Source organism: Mesoplodon bidens (genome assembly GCF_964165515.1).
Source record: "Mesoplodon bidens genome assembly, chromosome: 2".
Lineage (NCBI taxonomy): Eukaryota > Metazoa > Chordata > Mammalia > Artiodactyla > Ziphiidae > Mesoplodon > Mesoplodon bidens.
Genome location: NC_138177.1, coordinates 77,212,497 through 77,229,420, shown reverse-complemented (window position 1 = coordinate 77,229,420; position 16,924 = coordinate 77,212,497). Strand labels below are relative to the sequence as shown.

Here is a 16,924-nt window from a genome sequence, read left to right as displayed (position 1 = left end):
AAAAATCATATAAAAGCCCAGATATTAACTCAAGCTCTTCACTAAAGTAGCACTGCCACCTTGTAAATAACTTATTTCTATATGTCAACTTCCGTTACCTGTTTATTAAATGAAACTGCACTAACTAGATGATTCCACATCTTGAGACTTGCTGGCCTCATTCCCCAGCTGTAGCCATCTGGCAAACATAAAACTAGGGACAACATGCTCAAAAAGAAGTCATGGGACTGGTTTAAGGGGAATAAGGATGAGAAGGCTCAGAAACCCCACCACAATAAACATTCATATATCTCCTAGCTTTAAGATACAAAGTTTAGGGAAGTCCCTGGCAGTCCAGTGGTTAAGACTCCGTGTTTCCAATGCAGGGGGCGTGGGTTTGATCCCTGGTCAGGGAACTAAGATCCCATGTGCCGCGTGGCCACAAAAAAAAAAAAGAAAAAAATGAAATGAAGAAGAAATGAAGAAGTATCTAAAAACAACCCCAAAACATGGAGACCAGAGAAAAATGGCTCTAATCACTAAATAAAAATTTTAAATGTTCTCTGTATTAAAAAAAGATATAAAGTTTATACCTTTTGAAGTATATGAACTTTTTCATATATTTTCTTCCAGTTAGACAATAAACCCACAAAGGTAGGGAATGCCTTTAATTTATTTCTCCAAACCACCTGGCTCACTTAGTGTCTAGCATGCTGTTTAGAAAGGCTGATGGTTAGGAGGCATCACAATCCGCTGGCTAAATCAGGAGAGAGCAAGTCAGTGTAACATCCCGAGTAGCTGAAAACTTATTTGGAAAGTTTCTGATTAAGAAGAATGAGTTAGATACTGAGAACAACATTCCTTCTCTAGTTTAGTACTCCTCCCCCTCAATGATAGAGATTTCTCTGGAATATCTATGTTTCCTGGACCCTGTTTATCTTCCTTGATGCATACTCATTTGAGAAGCCAATCACATTTGGGAAAATACCATGATAAATTCTCCTAATCAAACTTGGGCAAATGGGCAAGTTTCAATCTTCACACATGGTAGATTGGTGTGCGTGTGAGAGGAGACAAGTGAGTTTGTTTCTCCTTGGGTAACATTTCTTTTGTATATTACACTCACAAGTAGTTTTAAACTTTTTTCAGTGGCAGGATTCCAGTGATGGTTAGGACATCATGAGGAAAGAAGTGACTCTGCCCCCTGCTGGCCACTAGCAGAAAGGCTTGCGTTCCTTTTGGCTTATATACTAGAGGTCACATTTCTCCTTCACAGACATGAGAGCTTGTGAAGGAATGGAAGACTGAAAGGGAAAAGGAAGAGCAGGCTTCCTTTTTTGCTTAGCCTGTGCTGAGCTTTAGGTGTCAATAAACCATTTAGATCAAATACCGCAAACCCCTTATTTTGTGAGTCAAAACCTGAGGTGGCTGCATCTTCTGCATTAGCTACAGAAACAGTAGCTTGGACAGGAGTCAGGAAAAGTCCTGGTCTATATGCCAACGTCCCTGCTCCCTCTCCGTAAATTAGGGAAACGGGGAACCCAGACACATCCCACATGAAGGGCCCCTGTTCCTTAGAAACTTAGGGCCCCACACTGGCTTCTCCCCTTGAACGGTGTCTTCAGTCTTGTTTTCTTCCCTTTCCCCAAACCCCAATAAAACACACCAACTGCTTCAGAGTATTTCTGGGTTGGGTTTTTTTTGTGGATCTTCTTTTGTTTTTTATTTCAAACTGAAAAAGTCCCCTGGGCTCTGTGGGCCTCCCCACGCTCATGGCCCCCTTCTCCCACGCTCACTGCCCTTCTTCCCGCAGCAAATCTATTTCAAGGACAGCACTTTTTTTTTTTTATGAATAATTGAGTTCTCAGCTTGCTCTGCAGAACCAGAGGAGCTGTCTGCATCTTTCATATTTAGACAGTCAGTTTCTTTTATCTGACACCAGGTCCCCAGCCACATCCAAGCAAACAAGGCATTCTTCTACAGAGCTGAATTAGAGCCTCTCATCTTTTGTCCATTTTACTTCCTCCTCCTCACACCCACCCCACACCAGCCACATGGTTAAGGAGGATAGTCAAGAATGTTTTTATCAACTCCAAGCCCTAATTCATATTCCCCCAAATCTCCCACTCCACCCTCCCAACCCCCCACCCCACCCCCAGGATTTCACTGAGATGTCTCCCAACAATTATTTGGAGAAAAAGGAAAAACAAAAAGGGTTCAAGGTCTTGGTGCTCAGCCCAAGGGGCTCCATGCGCTGGGACACCGACGGGCAGGGGCTTCTGCCTCTCCAGCCCGCGCCCGAGCCACCTCCTGACCCCTGGCTGCAAAAGCAGGGAGGGGCAGGAGCCAGCACAGGACCCAGGGGGGCAGCGTCTCAGGATCTGGCGGAGCCCCGGGCAGCATCATTCAACTTGGCCACTGCGGACGAACACAGAAGAAAAAGAAAACACTGTCAAGCAGTAAGGGAAAGAACCGTAAGTTCCACCCCAGTCTCTACCCCATCACTCTTCCACACTTAACAATCATTAGGGCTACCTGGCACATGTCTCAATCCTATCCAGCGAGTTGTTTAAAAAAAAAAAGAGAGAATTTCAGTCTTTTCCTGTCTTCAAAACAAAATGTTCTCTGTCTTTTTGGAGATACCCATGAAAACAAAAACAAAAACAAATTCTTTAGACAAGATCAAAATAACTGGAGGTTTTCAGGGGTATAAGCTGCCTGGCTCAGAGCAGGCTTGGTTTCAGAGGCATGGCCAGAGCCACTTGCAGCAGCGGAGACGGACGGACTGGGGGCACACAGTGATCAGGTGGTAACTGCACGGAGGTCAGGGCCAGACAGCACACATGTTGTTCTGAGTGGACTTAATAATCTAGGTTTAATCAAAGCAATTTGGATTTGGATTTTGAAATGACCCTTCTTTGCCATGGAAGCTATGTACTTCACGCTGTGGAAACAGGTGGCATATACAGAACGTAGCTTGCTTCTTTGTTTTCTTAGCCTTGAAGATGACCAGGTGGAGAGAGAGACCAACAGTTTTTCTGATATCCCTATTTCTTCTATTCCTTCCTAAAAACCAGACTCACTGTGGCCTCAGTCTTGAGGAGTCATACTGACCGATAGAGAAAGCAGCTCAGACAGAAAAGAAAAGAATACAAAATTTGAGAAGATCGGAGATGAAGAAAACGTACAAAATTATATATATATTTATATATATAATAACATGACATATCTATGTACAACATGTCTGGGACAGTTGAGGAAACTATACAAGGATGTTCAGCATTTTCCCCTTCCCACATGGACTTTAGACTTAGGAAGACAGCATGAGGAAATGGAGCAAGAAACACAAAAATTATATACAATTACAAGTGACAGCCAAGGAGTTTGGGGGCCAGGGAATCACAGGATCCTGCTCTCTCCATTCCCTCCTCACCAACTTTTTCCTATCCAATCTGAATGATGGCCTGAAAAGCGAACGGCTGGTCAGGAAAGAAGTAGAGACACACCCTAACCCCCCCACATGTGCATTAGCAAGTTCATCAGTCGTTCTCATCAGGCCAGATGTGTGGTACATCATAACTGGTGAGCTGAGAGGGCAAGAGAGGATTATAGAATCTTCCCCTCCTGAAGAGTTCTCACCCTGCTCTCTCTGTGATAACTAGCAGGCTGCATTCAGTAACATTCAGGCCAAACCAGTGATAACTAGATTGATGATGCTGGCCACCTGCAGCCCCTTTCCTCCATCTGGTTCACGATCAGCATTGCTAATTCTCAGAGCACAGGAGCTGGGTTACTGAGCTCTAGGAAGGCAGAGACGTCTCAGTGCTCCTTCTCTTTCTCCCTAACCACCTTCCCCAGCTTCCTCCAAGGTGATTCATCTCCCGAGAACCTGCTGCTCCAGCCCTGCAGTAGCACTAAGCCCTGGAGGCTCACTCAGTTCATCCCTTTTCTTCTTGTCTCCCTAACAATACACCTGGCAGCTGATAACATCTGAAATATGGGACTCCAAATGTGCATGACTGAGCATGTTTCTTCAGGCCCACAGCTTGGCTGCCAGAGCAGCTTTTTAGCAGCAAGGGCCCAGATTGTAGGAAAGAAGGTGAGGGCAGAGGCAAGAGCTTTCATGGCTAGCTTCTTAGAATTTTTTTTCTTGACCCTCAAGACCATGATACTTATAAGGCCCTCTTGCCTGAATTTATAACCCGCAAACCTCAACTTCTCTCCCCATGTAGTCTTCAAATAGTTCCCCTCTGTAGGCTCACCTATGGGCCTTCCTCACTTTTGGCTTTACAATGAACAGCACAGTTTTTTTCAGGATTTTAGAATCAGAATCAATCTTATCTATATTCAACTGTTTTACAGAGGAGGAAATAGAAATCCAGAGAGGTTAAATGACTTGACCAAGGTTACACGTCAATTCTGCCTAGACTGAGTGGAACTAGAACCCAGATATCTTGACTCTTAACCCAGTGTTCTTTCCACTATCCCATGATACTTTCAAAAAGCAACATGCTGGAAGAGAGAGAGAAGGTGCCCATTTTATGTGAATTATATCCTCCAATCTTTACATTGTTTAAGAACCAAGGCGTGTAAAAGACAGACTCAGTAAAGGAGGTTAAGTGGGCATTATAGTTTTAGGCAAGCAAATCAGTTTTTCTTTTTGAGGCTTCTCTGAACCTGCCATAATGGAAACATGAAGCAGTAGCAGCCCAAGGGACAAAACACTTAAAGCACAGAAAACAGATCCCATTCAGTCTACCTTTCCCAACCATGTCAGGTTAGCCTTGGGATGTTAAACCTGTTATATTATTCCCAAGGCCTAGCCTAACCAATTTTGGGATATTCTCTTCCAAAAGGAGAAGTCACATCTCCCCAGTTTCTTGTACAAAAGAAAAAGAGAGTTTGCAGCATTATCCAATCCTAGTCTCCTATTTCTGAGCCCCTACCTGGGCTACATGAGGGTGTGGAAATCTCAATTTATCCAAAGAAATGAACTCAGAGCCTCTCTTCAGCCCACATTAACTTCTCAGCAGCCCCCAGGAGAATCACAGTCATTTCTGGCTAGCAAGCTGAGAAGATATAACTAGGTGCCCATTCCATCCCTGCCTATGATATACAAAAGTCCAGTGGGTGAGGAAGGGGAGCAGAAGGGGGCCCCGGTTACCCCGCAAGCTTGCTGGTGACGAGTGAGGACTTTCTCTGGGGCAGATCCTGTGGGGTGGGGATGTGGTCACCAGTCACCAGGTTCTTGTCTGGTCCTGCACTTGGCAGCTGCTTATTCTTCATCTTGGCTTTGGCCATGTTGTAGTCTCCTGAGTCAAAGTACTTTTGCTAAGAGATAAGAGGGAGGTTTAGGTGAGTGAGGAGCTCTGGTCTTCCTCAAAAACAAGGAGACTCACATCCACTATAAACCTTCATCCACGCTCAGATCTTTCAAGTCTCTTTTGGATTAGTCTCATGCCTACAGAGCTTAGCATTAATTACATTTACTTATGTCTTCTCCCCAGTGTGTTCTGACTTTTTCAGGTATGGAAGCAGTTTCCCAGCTAGGGTGTTATTTTTGGAGTTAAGAGATAGCTCCTACATCCTCTGTACCCACATCTTTTGTAGCCCCATGAGTACAGGATGGTTCAACCAAATTACTGACTTTATTCACTAAGGCTTATGAGGACCTATTAGCCTCCAGTGGGCTTGGTGCTGGGGAAACAGAAATGAATAAGATACATAGAAGGGTCGATCTGGGGCTATCAGCAGGAGATCAACCTCAAGCTAACAACCTCAAAATTAAAAATTATTCTCTCAGACTATGAATAGAAACTGAGCTTGTTCATGAGAATGTACCCTCCTCTGACTGCAAGCACTCCCACACATGTTCCATGGCTCTGACAGCCTGCCCACGCCTGCCCTGCTTACAGCAAGGCAAACTGCAAATCAGCATCACATCTGTGACTAAGACTCAGTAACCGGGATTCTCCAGAGGGATCTGCTTCCCTCTCCATTTCATCCACATAGAGAAACACACTCCAGGTTAATGACATACAATCCCTCAGTCAGCTTTCAGTACCTCTGAGGACTGAGAAACCTGATCAGGAGCTAGATGGCTATAAAGGTAAGACTCTGCCTTGGGAGAAAGACCATTCTGGACAGGAAAAATAAGTCTCTTCAGGGAGCATAGTTAATAGTTGGTGCTAACTTCAAGGGTCTAAAGACATCTACTATTCATTTCAAGTTGAGGAAATCTGTAGGACAGATGGCTGATCTTTTTCTGAAATGACACACCCCAAAATTTAGCTCTAATCCTAAATGTGCAATCCTAAAACTCCCACCATCTAAACAGGCAAATGTCTGGAGGCTGTCAGCATTCCAGACTCTAACATCCCTCCCTCACTCCCCCAACCCCATACCCAAATGCCCCTACATTAAGCCTTAATATCCTACGTGGGAAATCAGAAGATAAGATACCATTTCAGGGATTTACACTATTTGCCTTGCTTTTTACAAGTGTCTAATTTTTCTCTACTACTGCCCCACAACAAAACCTTCATATCGGGGTTCAGTAGAACTTCCACAGATCTCATCCCTAAGGCCCCCTTTGGCTCCGAAGTAAGAGGGTAAGAGATTGTGCCCCGTACCCCTTTCTGGAGTCTCTTCATGAGGAAGTCAGAGCCTCCAGGCTTTTGTCCTAGGCTTGGATATTTGGCCTTTAGCTTTGCCTCCTCGGCTCTCTCAGGGAGCATACCTTCTTTCTCCTGTGTGTCCTGGAGGAAACAAACGGGCCAACAAAATTAAACACTAAGAAGCAACTGCTTCTAATATCTGATAACTTTTATACTATTACCTTTTCCTGGAGGTCTACCCATTAGTAAACATGCCATTTCCACTCTGTTCTTAAATAAAGCTAGACCTCTGTTCAGATCCCTAAAGCTCAAGATGACTGTATTGTGAGAAGAAAAGATAAGTTGCTTCACGAAACCCAGGGAACCACCCCAGTGACCTGTGAGTGACCTATACCTAAACACAATACTTCACTCAAAGAGCAAGCGATATCTCACTCAGAACAGAAGCTAAGAAAGACAGAGAAAAGAGCTAGCAGGGCTTCTGGTGATACAAAATTAGTAGGAAAGTTCCCTAGCTGTCCCTAAAACACAGTACAGGTCAAATGGGAAATCAAGGGGGATAACTGCTGAGATGTTCCCTCCTAAGCTAGTCAGCAGATAAGTCTCTCTACGGAGGAGGCTAGCTATGTAGCCATCTCCAGACATCTCCACCTTAGTAATGGGACAGCATTGCTTCCATAAACACTGTAGTAGGAAGGTGACAGGTAAACAGATTAAAATGACACTTTTTAACCTCAAGAAAATTAAGGTACAGTGGGTTCACTAGTATTTACCTACCAGTTTTGCCAAAAAATCAACACCTTCCCTAGTGACGAAGTTTGGGGAACATGCCAAGAGCTCAATTAGCTTGCGGGGGCTCTTACTGTTGCTGTTACTCTCTGCTTGCTTTTTGTAGGCCCTGCTGCCCTTTTCTTTACTGACTTTTAAAAAAAGGACATGAAGCCAATTTGTGGCCCTTTTTAGTGGAATTACATTCCCTTCCCTTGAAAACCTGGCACAGACATAACACCAGGTGTATTTCATGAACCCGAATCCAGTACTAAATGTTATAAGTCAAATACAAACCCCCAAAGAGGGTGGCGTGTTTTCATCACAGAATTGCGGGTTAACTAAGTCCCACTACCTTGGAAGTCTGGGGGGACTATGGTGGCGTCTTTCTTGTCACGACTCTGTCGGCGTCTTTTCTAGGTTTAACTTCCACTATTCTGTTTGGAACTCTAGTCCTCTTCAATTTTGTAAGGTCCTCTTTGAAGGTGGGCAACAGACCATCTCCAGCGGTCAAAACGGGTCTCTTTGAGAAAGTTGCCGCCTTAAACTAGCCATGATAATAATTACTCTTCTCCCTTCCCCCAGTGCTGGTCCTTTTTAAACGTCTTTACCTCGACTTGTATCTTTCTGGGGATTTAGAATGCGAGCCCCAGCCTAGTGGTTCGGTCACCTTACCCCTGCTAACCAATAACACACATCTCATCCCGGGACCACCAACCCCTTTCATTCACCCAGTCTTTCTAAACACCCGCCCCGCGCCCAGGCTTGGCCAATTATAGCACAACTTCAATGAGTTGAACGGTAGGTCTACTGGCCAATCAAGAAGAGAACCGCACTGATTGACAATCCACCCAGCTAACCAGCGCCAAAGCAGCAGGCCGTACTGAAGCTCACCCTGCATGACGAAAGAAGTGGCCAACCCCTGCAGAGCCCGAGACCATGGCGACCAATCCGCACTGGTGGGAGACCGTCGCCCGCCCCAACACGGTCGCCCCCAGCTCGCCCACCGCACCCCCTCCATTTCACCTGCTTCTCCTCGCCAGTCTCCTCCGCAGGGTTCTCCTCCTCTTGTTTCTGGGACATGGCGGGACCGGGACTGTGGAGTGTAGGGGACCCAGGAAGTCACCCGGAGAAGGGAAGGGGGAGGGGAAACGGGACAACCTGCGCTGCTGCTTCGGCTCCTGTCACTAGGGTTGCTCAGTCAAAATGGCGGCTCTTGCCTGTGACGTTGCGGCCGCCCCTTCCTATGGGAGCCAATGGGAGCGGGGTAGATAGGGCAATGACGTAACGACCTACCAATAGTTGCTGGCTAAATGTGGGTTCTATGGAGGCGACGGGCAAGCTGGAAGGCCAACCTGGAAAGAGAGTGACCGACAAGGACCAATTGGAAGCCCTTGGGGGATGTGAGGGGGTGGTGCTGGTAGCTCTTAGCTCTGGCATTTTTGCTCCTTTGATGGGGGTCAGACTTCCTTCGGCTCCACCGCCCCGCGCCCATTAGGCTTTGCTGAGCTTCAAATTGGAGAGCGAAATGGTGGAAACCTTTTATTTCCAGGTGAAGAGGATTAAGCTTTGCGCAGTGGTAGCAGAAAATTATCAATCACCAGAAAATAATTAAGAGGTCAGACACACTATTCCAATGTGTCACTTGGGGTGTGTAATGGAGAGACTGAGTCATCTTGCGGAACACAAATGGTTTACGTTTCATGATTTAACTCATGTACAGTTTTTTACTTGTTCACAGTCATCCCATGGAGACCTGAGCTCCTTGAAACAGTACAGGTCTAGGTACCCGGTAAACATTTAGTAAATACTTGCTAACGTATCCTGAGTCACAGTTCAATATTTTTTGAGCGTCTATTTGAAGACGGTACTGTTTTAGTTTTACAGGGGATACATATGTAGTAAGGCAGTCTCTGCCATAGAAAGTTTAGTGGGCTTGTAGGGAGGGTTTTCACAGTGTGCCAGGTGTACCTTAAATCCTCAAGATTAAATAGACACGTCTTCCTAGAGTGTTAGTCAAAAAGCACTACATTTTTATATTAAAACAGCCTAATACTAATAACACTGAAAAATTCATATTAAATTTAATTTTCCAGGCAGGCTGTTGTGACAGATAGCCTTGGGGCTGTTCATTTTCCTGTATAATTAGGTACACTTCTAATGGAAAAGTTTGAGAAGCATAGAATACACAGATGATTATCATACAAGGCAAAATCTGGTCAGCATTGAAGTAAACGTATTAATAAAGTGACATAGGGGTTCAAAGGAAGGTTCATATTCAGTTTAGGGTCCCCCCCACAAAAATAGACTGTGATGGAGGTGGGTATTTGAAATCAGCTTTAAAGAATTAAGGAGTTTGCCAGGTAAAGGTGAAGGAAGGGTATTCTAGGTGATGGGGTCAGCATGAAGGCTAGAAAAATAGAACTGAGTCCAGAACATGGAGGACTCTGAATGCCAGGATAAGGAACGAATAATTTAGTTATCCAGGGGAGACATTTAAGGATTTTAGGCCAGAGAGTGGCAGATCAGAACTGTTCATTAGGAAGATTAATCTAGTAGTAATGAATAAAAATCATTCAGAATTCCAAGCAGAAAGATACTGGGGGTGGACAGTCTAGCCAGGAGTCCACTGCAATACTCTGGGTAGGAGATAATTAGGATTTAAACTAGAAATGTGATAGTTTAGAATGGAAAACAGTGAACCTAATTGAGAGAGCCTGTGGCAATGTAATCTACTAGATTAGCAGCTGATTGAATATAGGGAATGAGGAGACCATGTGCCTCACGGTGACTATTTGTAGAAACAAATTCAAGAAAAGGAGTCGATTTTTAAATGGAATTGGAAGCAGACAGAAAATGAGGTGTTCGGTTTTGAAATCATTGACTTTTTAAAAGCCAGTGAGCCATTTGGTGGAGATATCCAAGCAATGAAGATTTAGGATAAATGACCTCTGATATCTCCATAGCTGAAATTTTAGCATTCTAGGAAATATAAATCTGGAGTTTGGAATAAAAATAGTAGCCAAATATGAATGAAATTTGGACTTCTTCACATAACTATAGGTAAAGTTGTGGAATTAGATGGGATCAACCAAGGAGAAAGTAGAAAAAAAAAGAAGTCCCAAGACAGAAACCTGGGGAAAAGTTGGCAAGGGACCCAGAGGAAAATGATCAGAGTGGTAAGAAGAGAGAAGTAACAGAGAAGTTAAAGTTGAAGGGGACAAAAGCTAATTGCAAGTGGTTAAAGAGTGAAGAGGTGGTAGCAATATTTAACAATAAAGCAAAGAAAGGAATGAGGACAATGAACAGAAGAGGAAGCAGCAGAGGACTTTCTTTTTTTGGAGAGTAGGAAAGATTTAAGCAAGTTTTAGAAAAGGGGAAGGGCTAATTGAGAGAAAAACTAAAAATATAATTAACTACTTAAAGAGGAGATAAATAATTAAAGTCTCATAGAAAACAAACTTACAGTTACCAAAGAGGAAAGAGGGGGGAGGGATAAATTAGGAGTTTGGGACTAACATATACACACTACTATGTACAAAATAGATAACCAACAAGGAACTACTGTATAGCACAGGGAACTATACTCAATAGTTTGTAATAACCTATAAGGGAAAAGAATCTGAAAAAGAATACACACACACACACACACACACACACACGCATAACTGAATCACTCTGCTGTATACCTGAAACTAACACAACATGGTAAATCAACTATACTTCAATTTAAAAAAAAGTTAAAGTCTCAGAGGAGATCATTAGATCAGGAGAGAGAGAGGCAGAAAGGTTGGCTTTGGCCACTGAAAAGGAAGAATGGGAAGGGAAATGTACAGAGAGATTTTGAGGTGGCTAAACATTTAGAGAAGTCATATTGAATGGACTTGCTTTTCTGAGGTTAAGCTTTTGAGAATAAAAAGGATGATGGGTGGGATAGAGGATCTAGGGAAAATGGGGTAGAAACTGTGCCATAGAAAATGGCAATGATGCAAAACAGCAAGAAAGATCTACCTGAGATTAGATAAGAGTGAATGTGTAGTAGTCTTAATCAGCATGGCTTTGTGACTTCGGTCAGTAACTCCTGGCTGCCTTGGGATGGAGAAAACAGACAGCCTGAGTGAATTAACCAGGATGAAGGACTGGTAAAGAAGGAACAGTGGAGGGAGGACAATGAGGAAGTCTAGAATGGTTTGCCTGTTTGTTGAAATAGCTGACTGTGGCATCTAGGCTCTTTAGGAAAGACAGAATGAGATTGATGAACTGGGAGTAGTAGAAAAGAGTTGAAGAACTGGTTATGAGACAGATGAAGCTCAGATTTGGTGGGAATGACTGAGAGGCAGATGAATAGGAAGCTGCAGTGAGAGGGAAATTTCAGTTCGTATCTGGGAAGGTGGAGACATTGTAGGTTATGATGAGCTCTAGCCTATAATAATTATAATTGGTGTCAGATATGGCTATAGTAGTCACTGTTGATACAATCAAGCAAATATGAAGTCACAAAATTTGAAGTTCCAGAGCATGATAAGGAAGGTGGTTAGGACAGGGTGTCTGCGACCCATATGTTGGAATGAGCTATAGGTCACCAATATGTGTATTTAAGTATATAAGGTACCAAATTGTGTGGAAGTAACTATAATATTAGGTAATGTATGATACCAAATGAGTTGTATTTATAAGTGTTTCAAAGATCATTTCTGGCTGAGCTGGTCAAGGAATGTTTTAGATGTTAGAGAACCTAAACTGGGACTATGAGGATGAATAGAAAAATTGGAGATTAGCAGGAGGGGGGAGGAAAGGAAGACAATTTAGAGGACCACCCTATCTTATAAAAGTCTAGAGGGTGACTGACCCCTGACTGAGGAGAAAGTATCTATAGCAAGAGTTTCTAGAGGGAGTGAGATCCTGCTAGCCCAGCAAGACTCCTCTTTCATCCAACAAATTTCATTGAGCACTCATTACGTGTTATGTATTGTGCTGGGCATGTTACCGAACAAAACTTGGGTCTGCTGTGCTTGGGATGCACAGCAAAGCCTATACACTGACACTGGGTTGTGATGAAGAAAAGTACAGTGTTTATTGCAGGGCACTACACAGGAGAATGGGTAGTTAGTGTTCAAAGGACCCAAACCTCCCTACCCCCCATGGCTTTCAGAGAAGAGTTTTAATGCCAGTGTGAGGGAGAGGGTCATATGTTGTGTGATCAGCTCCTACACAATTCTCTAATTGGTGATGGTGAGGTAACAGGGTGATGTTTTGTGAATCTGTCATCAACCTTCTGGTTCCAACTGGTCTGGGGTCTGTGTGCTAGTGGTCAGCATGCAGTTAACTTTCTCTGCCTGGTGGGGATTTTAGTATCTGAAAAAGAACTCAAGGATATGGCTCAGGATATTATCTACAGCCCTTGAGGAGGAACTAAAGGTCCTTGACTTTTGGCTAAACTATTATTTTGTCTTGCTTGACTGATCCTGTTTCTGCATTTCTCACTTTTCTTGATTAAATTTGCTCTTTGGAACTTGGGGAAGGCCTAGGAGGCTAAAGCTTTTCTATAAACAAGAGTTGAGGGACACAGTGGGATCTGTTCCTGAGAAGGCCCTGCAAGTTCCTGCTCAATTTCAGGCACCATGGATGGATGCAAAGATAAGGTCAGTCCCTGCCTTCAAGCTGTTCACAGATGAGTAAGAAGATAAGAGATGAAGATGGTTTACACCGGCGAAGACTATTAAAAGCAGCTTCTTGGAGGAGATGACATTTAAGGAAGTATAGGAATACTCAAGGTAAAAAAAAAGGGAGTGTGGAGAAGCCCTTTTCAAGCAGAAAAAGCCTCATGTGAAAAGACATAGAGCCATAATAAACTCCATGTTCTGGATCCTTGGTTCTCAGACTCGGTTGATTAGAAGTTCCCAGGGAACTTTATAAAAATACAGATTTCCTCAGCCCTCTTTCACCCCAGTTGAATCAGCATCTCTGGGCTGGGGCCTGGAAATCTATACTTTTAAAAAGCTCCCTAAGGAGAGACTGCAAATAAGGCTGATTTGGAACCCCTGTGGAGCAGCAAGACATGACACTGTTCAGGTTGCTGGGGTCAGGGGAGGCTTGTAAGTCATGCTAAAGTGTTGGGGTTTCATGAAGCCAAAGGGGGAACCTCTGATTTCAAGCAGGGAAATGGTATTGTTAGACTTGGGATTTGGAAAGATATAACTGTGGTAGTGTTGCAGCAAGAAGAGAAATGAGACTTTTCTGATAAACAAAGAAAACAAGAGGGGACTTCCCTGGTGGTCCAGTGGTTGAGAATCTGCCTTCCAGTGCAGGGGACACTGGTTCAATTCCTGGCCCGGGAACTAAGATCCCACATGCTGCGGAGCAACTAAGCCCGTGTGCCACAACTACTGAGCCTGCTCGCACTGGAGCCTGCATGCCACAACAAAGAGCCCGTGAGCCGTAACTAAGACCCGATGCAGCCAGATTAATTAATTAATTACTTTTTAAAAAAGAAAACAAGGGAACAGTGAACAGGCTAGAGAAGAAACAGACTGGCCTGAAAGAGTCAATCACTCCTAGTTTTATTTTAACTGTTACTAATCTATAGTGTCTGTAACTAGATTTGTACTTCATGAAGCTAACCTATCACTCCTTAACACTATGTGAATTACACCCTGCACTCCCCTGTAGCAAATCACCCCTTGTAGCATTTGCATTTCAGAAAGAAGGTTGCAGGCCAATAACCCAGAGACAAACGGACCCAATTACCGGGCTTGCCTGAGCCAGCTGTGACTGTTTTGAACTAACTCAGGAAGAATACAAGAGCTTCATTACTAGAGCCTTATCACCTACCATAGACTATGAGCCCTGGCTATATAACCTCTCTCAGTTCCCCAGGGAGGGGGGCACAGTTCTTGAGGCGCTAGCCTGATCTGTCTTCCCTTTGCATGGCAGAGGAATAAAGCCTTCAAAGCCTTATCCTTCAAAATCTCTATCTCCGTATTTCTGTTCAGCGTCGGTGCACAGAGAGCCAAGGTTTTTTGACAACAGTAGCCATGTGGAGATTGGACTGAAGTGGAGAGGGAGACTCCAGGATTGCAGTAAATCCAGGCAAGACTTGAAAGGCCTGATCAAAGGCAGGGCCAAGTGAATGAAGAGAAGCTGAAGAGACAAATGATATTGGATGTAGGGAATGAAGGTGACGGAGAATTAAGGATGAATCCCAAATTCCTGAGTAAATGGTGGTGCCATTTACCAAAAAGCAAATAGAGGGAGAAAAGTAGATTGGAGTGAGGAAAGTGAGGAGAGAAGAGGACCTGAACTTCTTGTTTATTCCTAGTCTGTTGGTCTTTTTTCTTGTTTATGTTTGAATTTTTCAGGGGAAGACCTAAATCTTTTCAGAGTATGAGAGATGAAATATCTTGGAATAACACTGTAAAATTCATCAGTGCTTAAGCAAGGTTCTACAGAAGAATGGAATATAAAAAGAATATAAAAAGTGAAACTGGGGACTTCCCTGGTGGTCCACTGGATAAGACTCCATGCTTCCAATGCAGGGGCACAGGTTCCATCCCTCGTTGACCCCTGGTCGGGGAACTAAGATCCCACATGCCGCACAGCGTGGCCAGAAAACTGCAGAAATATCTGGGTTTAAGACACATGCCATTAGCACTCTCTGATGGGCCAGACTGAGAATACCAGGGAATTAACCAAGCTCAATCCTCTCCTTGTCTCTTTTTTTTTTTTTTTTGTGGTACGTGGGCCTCTCCCTGCTGTGGCCTCTCCCATTGCAGAGCACAGGCTCCGGACGCGCACGCTCAGCGGCCATGGCTCACGGGCCCAGCCGCTCCACGGCATGTGGGATCTTCCCGGACCGGGGCACGAACCCGTGTCCCCTGCATCGGCAGGCGGACTCCCAACCACTGCGCCACCAGGGAAACCCTCCTTGTCTCTTTTAGAAAGGTATACTCTTAGGGCTGGCCTTAAGTGTAGCCTAAGAAAAGTAGCTAAATGATCAGAATAACACAGTGTTAAAGATAATTTTCAAAAAAGTAAAATCATAACTCATACAAATGAGGGAACTAGTAAGATGTTAAACTGGTTCAAAAGAGAATCTGAAGACAGACACATATATAGGCAATTAAGAATGCTGAAATTGGGCTTCCCTGGTGGTGCAGTGGTTGAGAGTCCACCTGCCAATGCAGGGGACACAGATTCGTGTCCCGGTCCGGGAAGATCCCACATGCCGCAGAGCAGCTGGGCCTGTGAGCCATGGCCGCTGAGCCTGCGCGTCCGGAGCCTGTGCTCCTCAATGGGAGAGGCCACAACAGTGAGAGGCCCACGTACCGCCAAAAAAAAAAAAAAAAAAAAAAAAAAAAGAATGCTGAAATTGCTAATAGATATAAAATTGGCCAATATCTACAGGGCATAAAATATTATGTTTGGAGTTACCTTTTTCACAGGGTGGAAATTGTATCTCACTGGCCAAAATTCATTTGTCTATGTATAAGAATCATTTGCACTGCCATCAGTTTTCTCAATTTACAAACTGTAAAATAGTTCAAAGACAATGAAAGCCATAGATCGATTATGCCAAAGACTCCTCTAGACAATACCCAATAATGTTTTTGCCCATTTCAAAGTTTTTTAAATGATTTCCCCCCGAGAACAGAAAAGCCTCTCTTCTCATAAATATCTCACCTCTGCCATACACTGCATCGAAGTGGAAGCAGCAGCAGGACACCAATTAGGAGAGATGACAGTGGTTTGGACTAGGAGGTAGTAGCTACAGAGAAGGTTGAAAATGGCTGGATGTGGAGTTTTGAAGGTACAGCCGACAGAATTTGCTGTTATGAGAATCCAGGATAACTTCAAAGCTTTTGGCCTGAGCAGCTAGGTGAACGATGGCACCATTTACTAATATAGGGAAATATGAAAGTGGGAGGTTTAGGAGAAATATAGATTTTGTTTTGGACACATTATATTCTCTAAAGACATCATTTAAAATGTGGTATTTCTTTTTTTTTAAAGAGGTTTTTAAAAAAAATATCCACATTGCTTTATTTATTTATTTTTTGACACACTGGTGAGGAGAGCACTTTTTTTTTGGAGGCATCACACGGAGTGTGGAACTTCCCCGACCAGGGATTGAACCCGTGCCCCTGGCAGTGGAAGCATGGAGTCTCAACCACTGGACCACCAGGGAAGTCCAAAAATGTGGTATTTCTATACAGTGTAAAATTATTTGACAATAAAAATAAATGAAGCACTGATACGTACTACAACATGGATGAACCTTGAAAACATTATGCTAAGTGAAAGAAGCAGTCACAAAAGACACATATTGTATGATTCCATTTATATGAAATGTCCAGAATAGGCAAATCTGCAGAGACAGAAAGTACATTAGTGTTTGCCTAGGACTGAGGGAAATGGGGAATGACTGCTAATGGGTATGTGTTTTTTTCTAGGGTGATGACATGTTCTAAAATTGATTGTGGTGATAGCATGATGCTGTGAATATACTAAAAAACCATCAAATTATTCACTTTAAGTAGGTATGCTATATGGTATGTGCATTT

The 16,924-nt window shown here is 43.6% G+C and overlaps 1 protein-coding gene across 2 annotated transcripts; it reads right to left on the bottom strand.

Annotated features, from left to right (window-relative positions):
• Nucleotides 1–1,661: 1,661 nt before the first annotated feature.
• Nucleotides 1,662–8,575, bottom strand: ENSA (endosulfine alpha). Of its 2 annotated transcripts, XM_081224069.1 has the most exons (4): nucleotides 8,391–8,575; nucleotides 6,612–6,737; nucleotides 5,144–5,310; nucleotides 1,662–2,397 (listed from the first exon to the last, which is right to left on the bottom strand). In XM_081224069.1, exons 1-4 carry the CDS (start codon nucleotides 8,445–8,447, stop codon nucleotides 2,382–2,384), a joined length of 366 nt encoding a protein of 121 aa, XP_081080195.1. In that variant the 5' UTR covers nucleotides 8,448–8,575; the 3' UTR covers nucleotides 1,662–2,381. The 2 variants fall into 2 exon arrangements, with proteins under 2 accessions (XP_081080195.1, XP_081080196.1); XM_081224070.1 differs by lacking the exon at nucleotides 1,662–2,397 and having other exon boundaries at nucleotides 3,154–5,310.
• Between the last annotated feature and the right edge of the window lie 8,349 nt (nucleotides 8,576–16,924).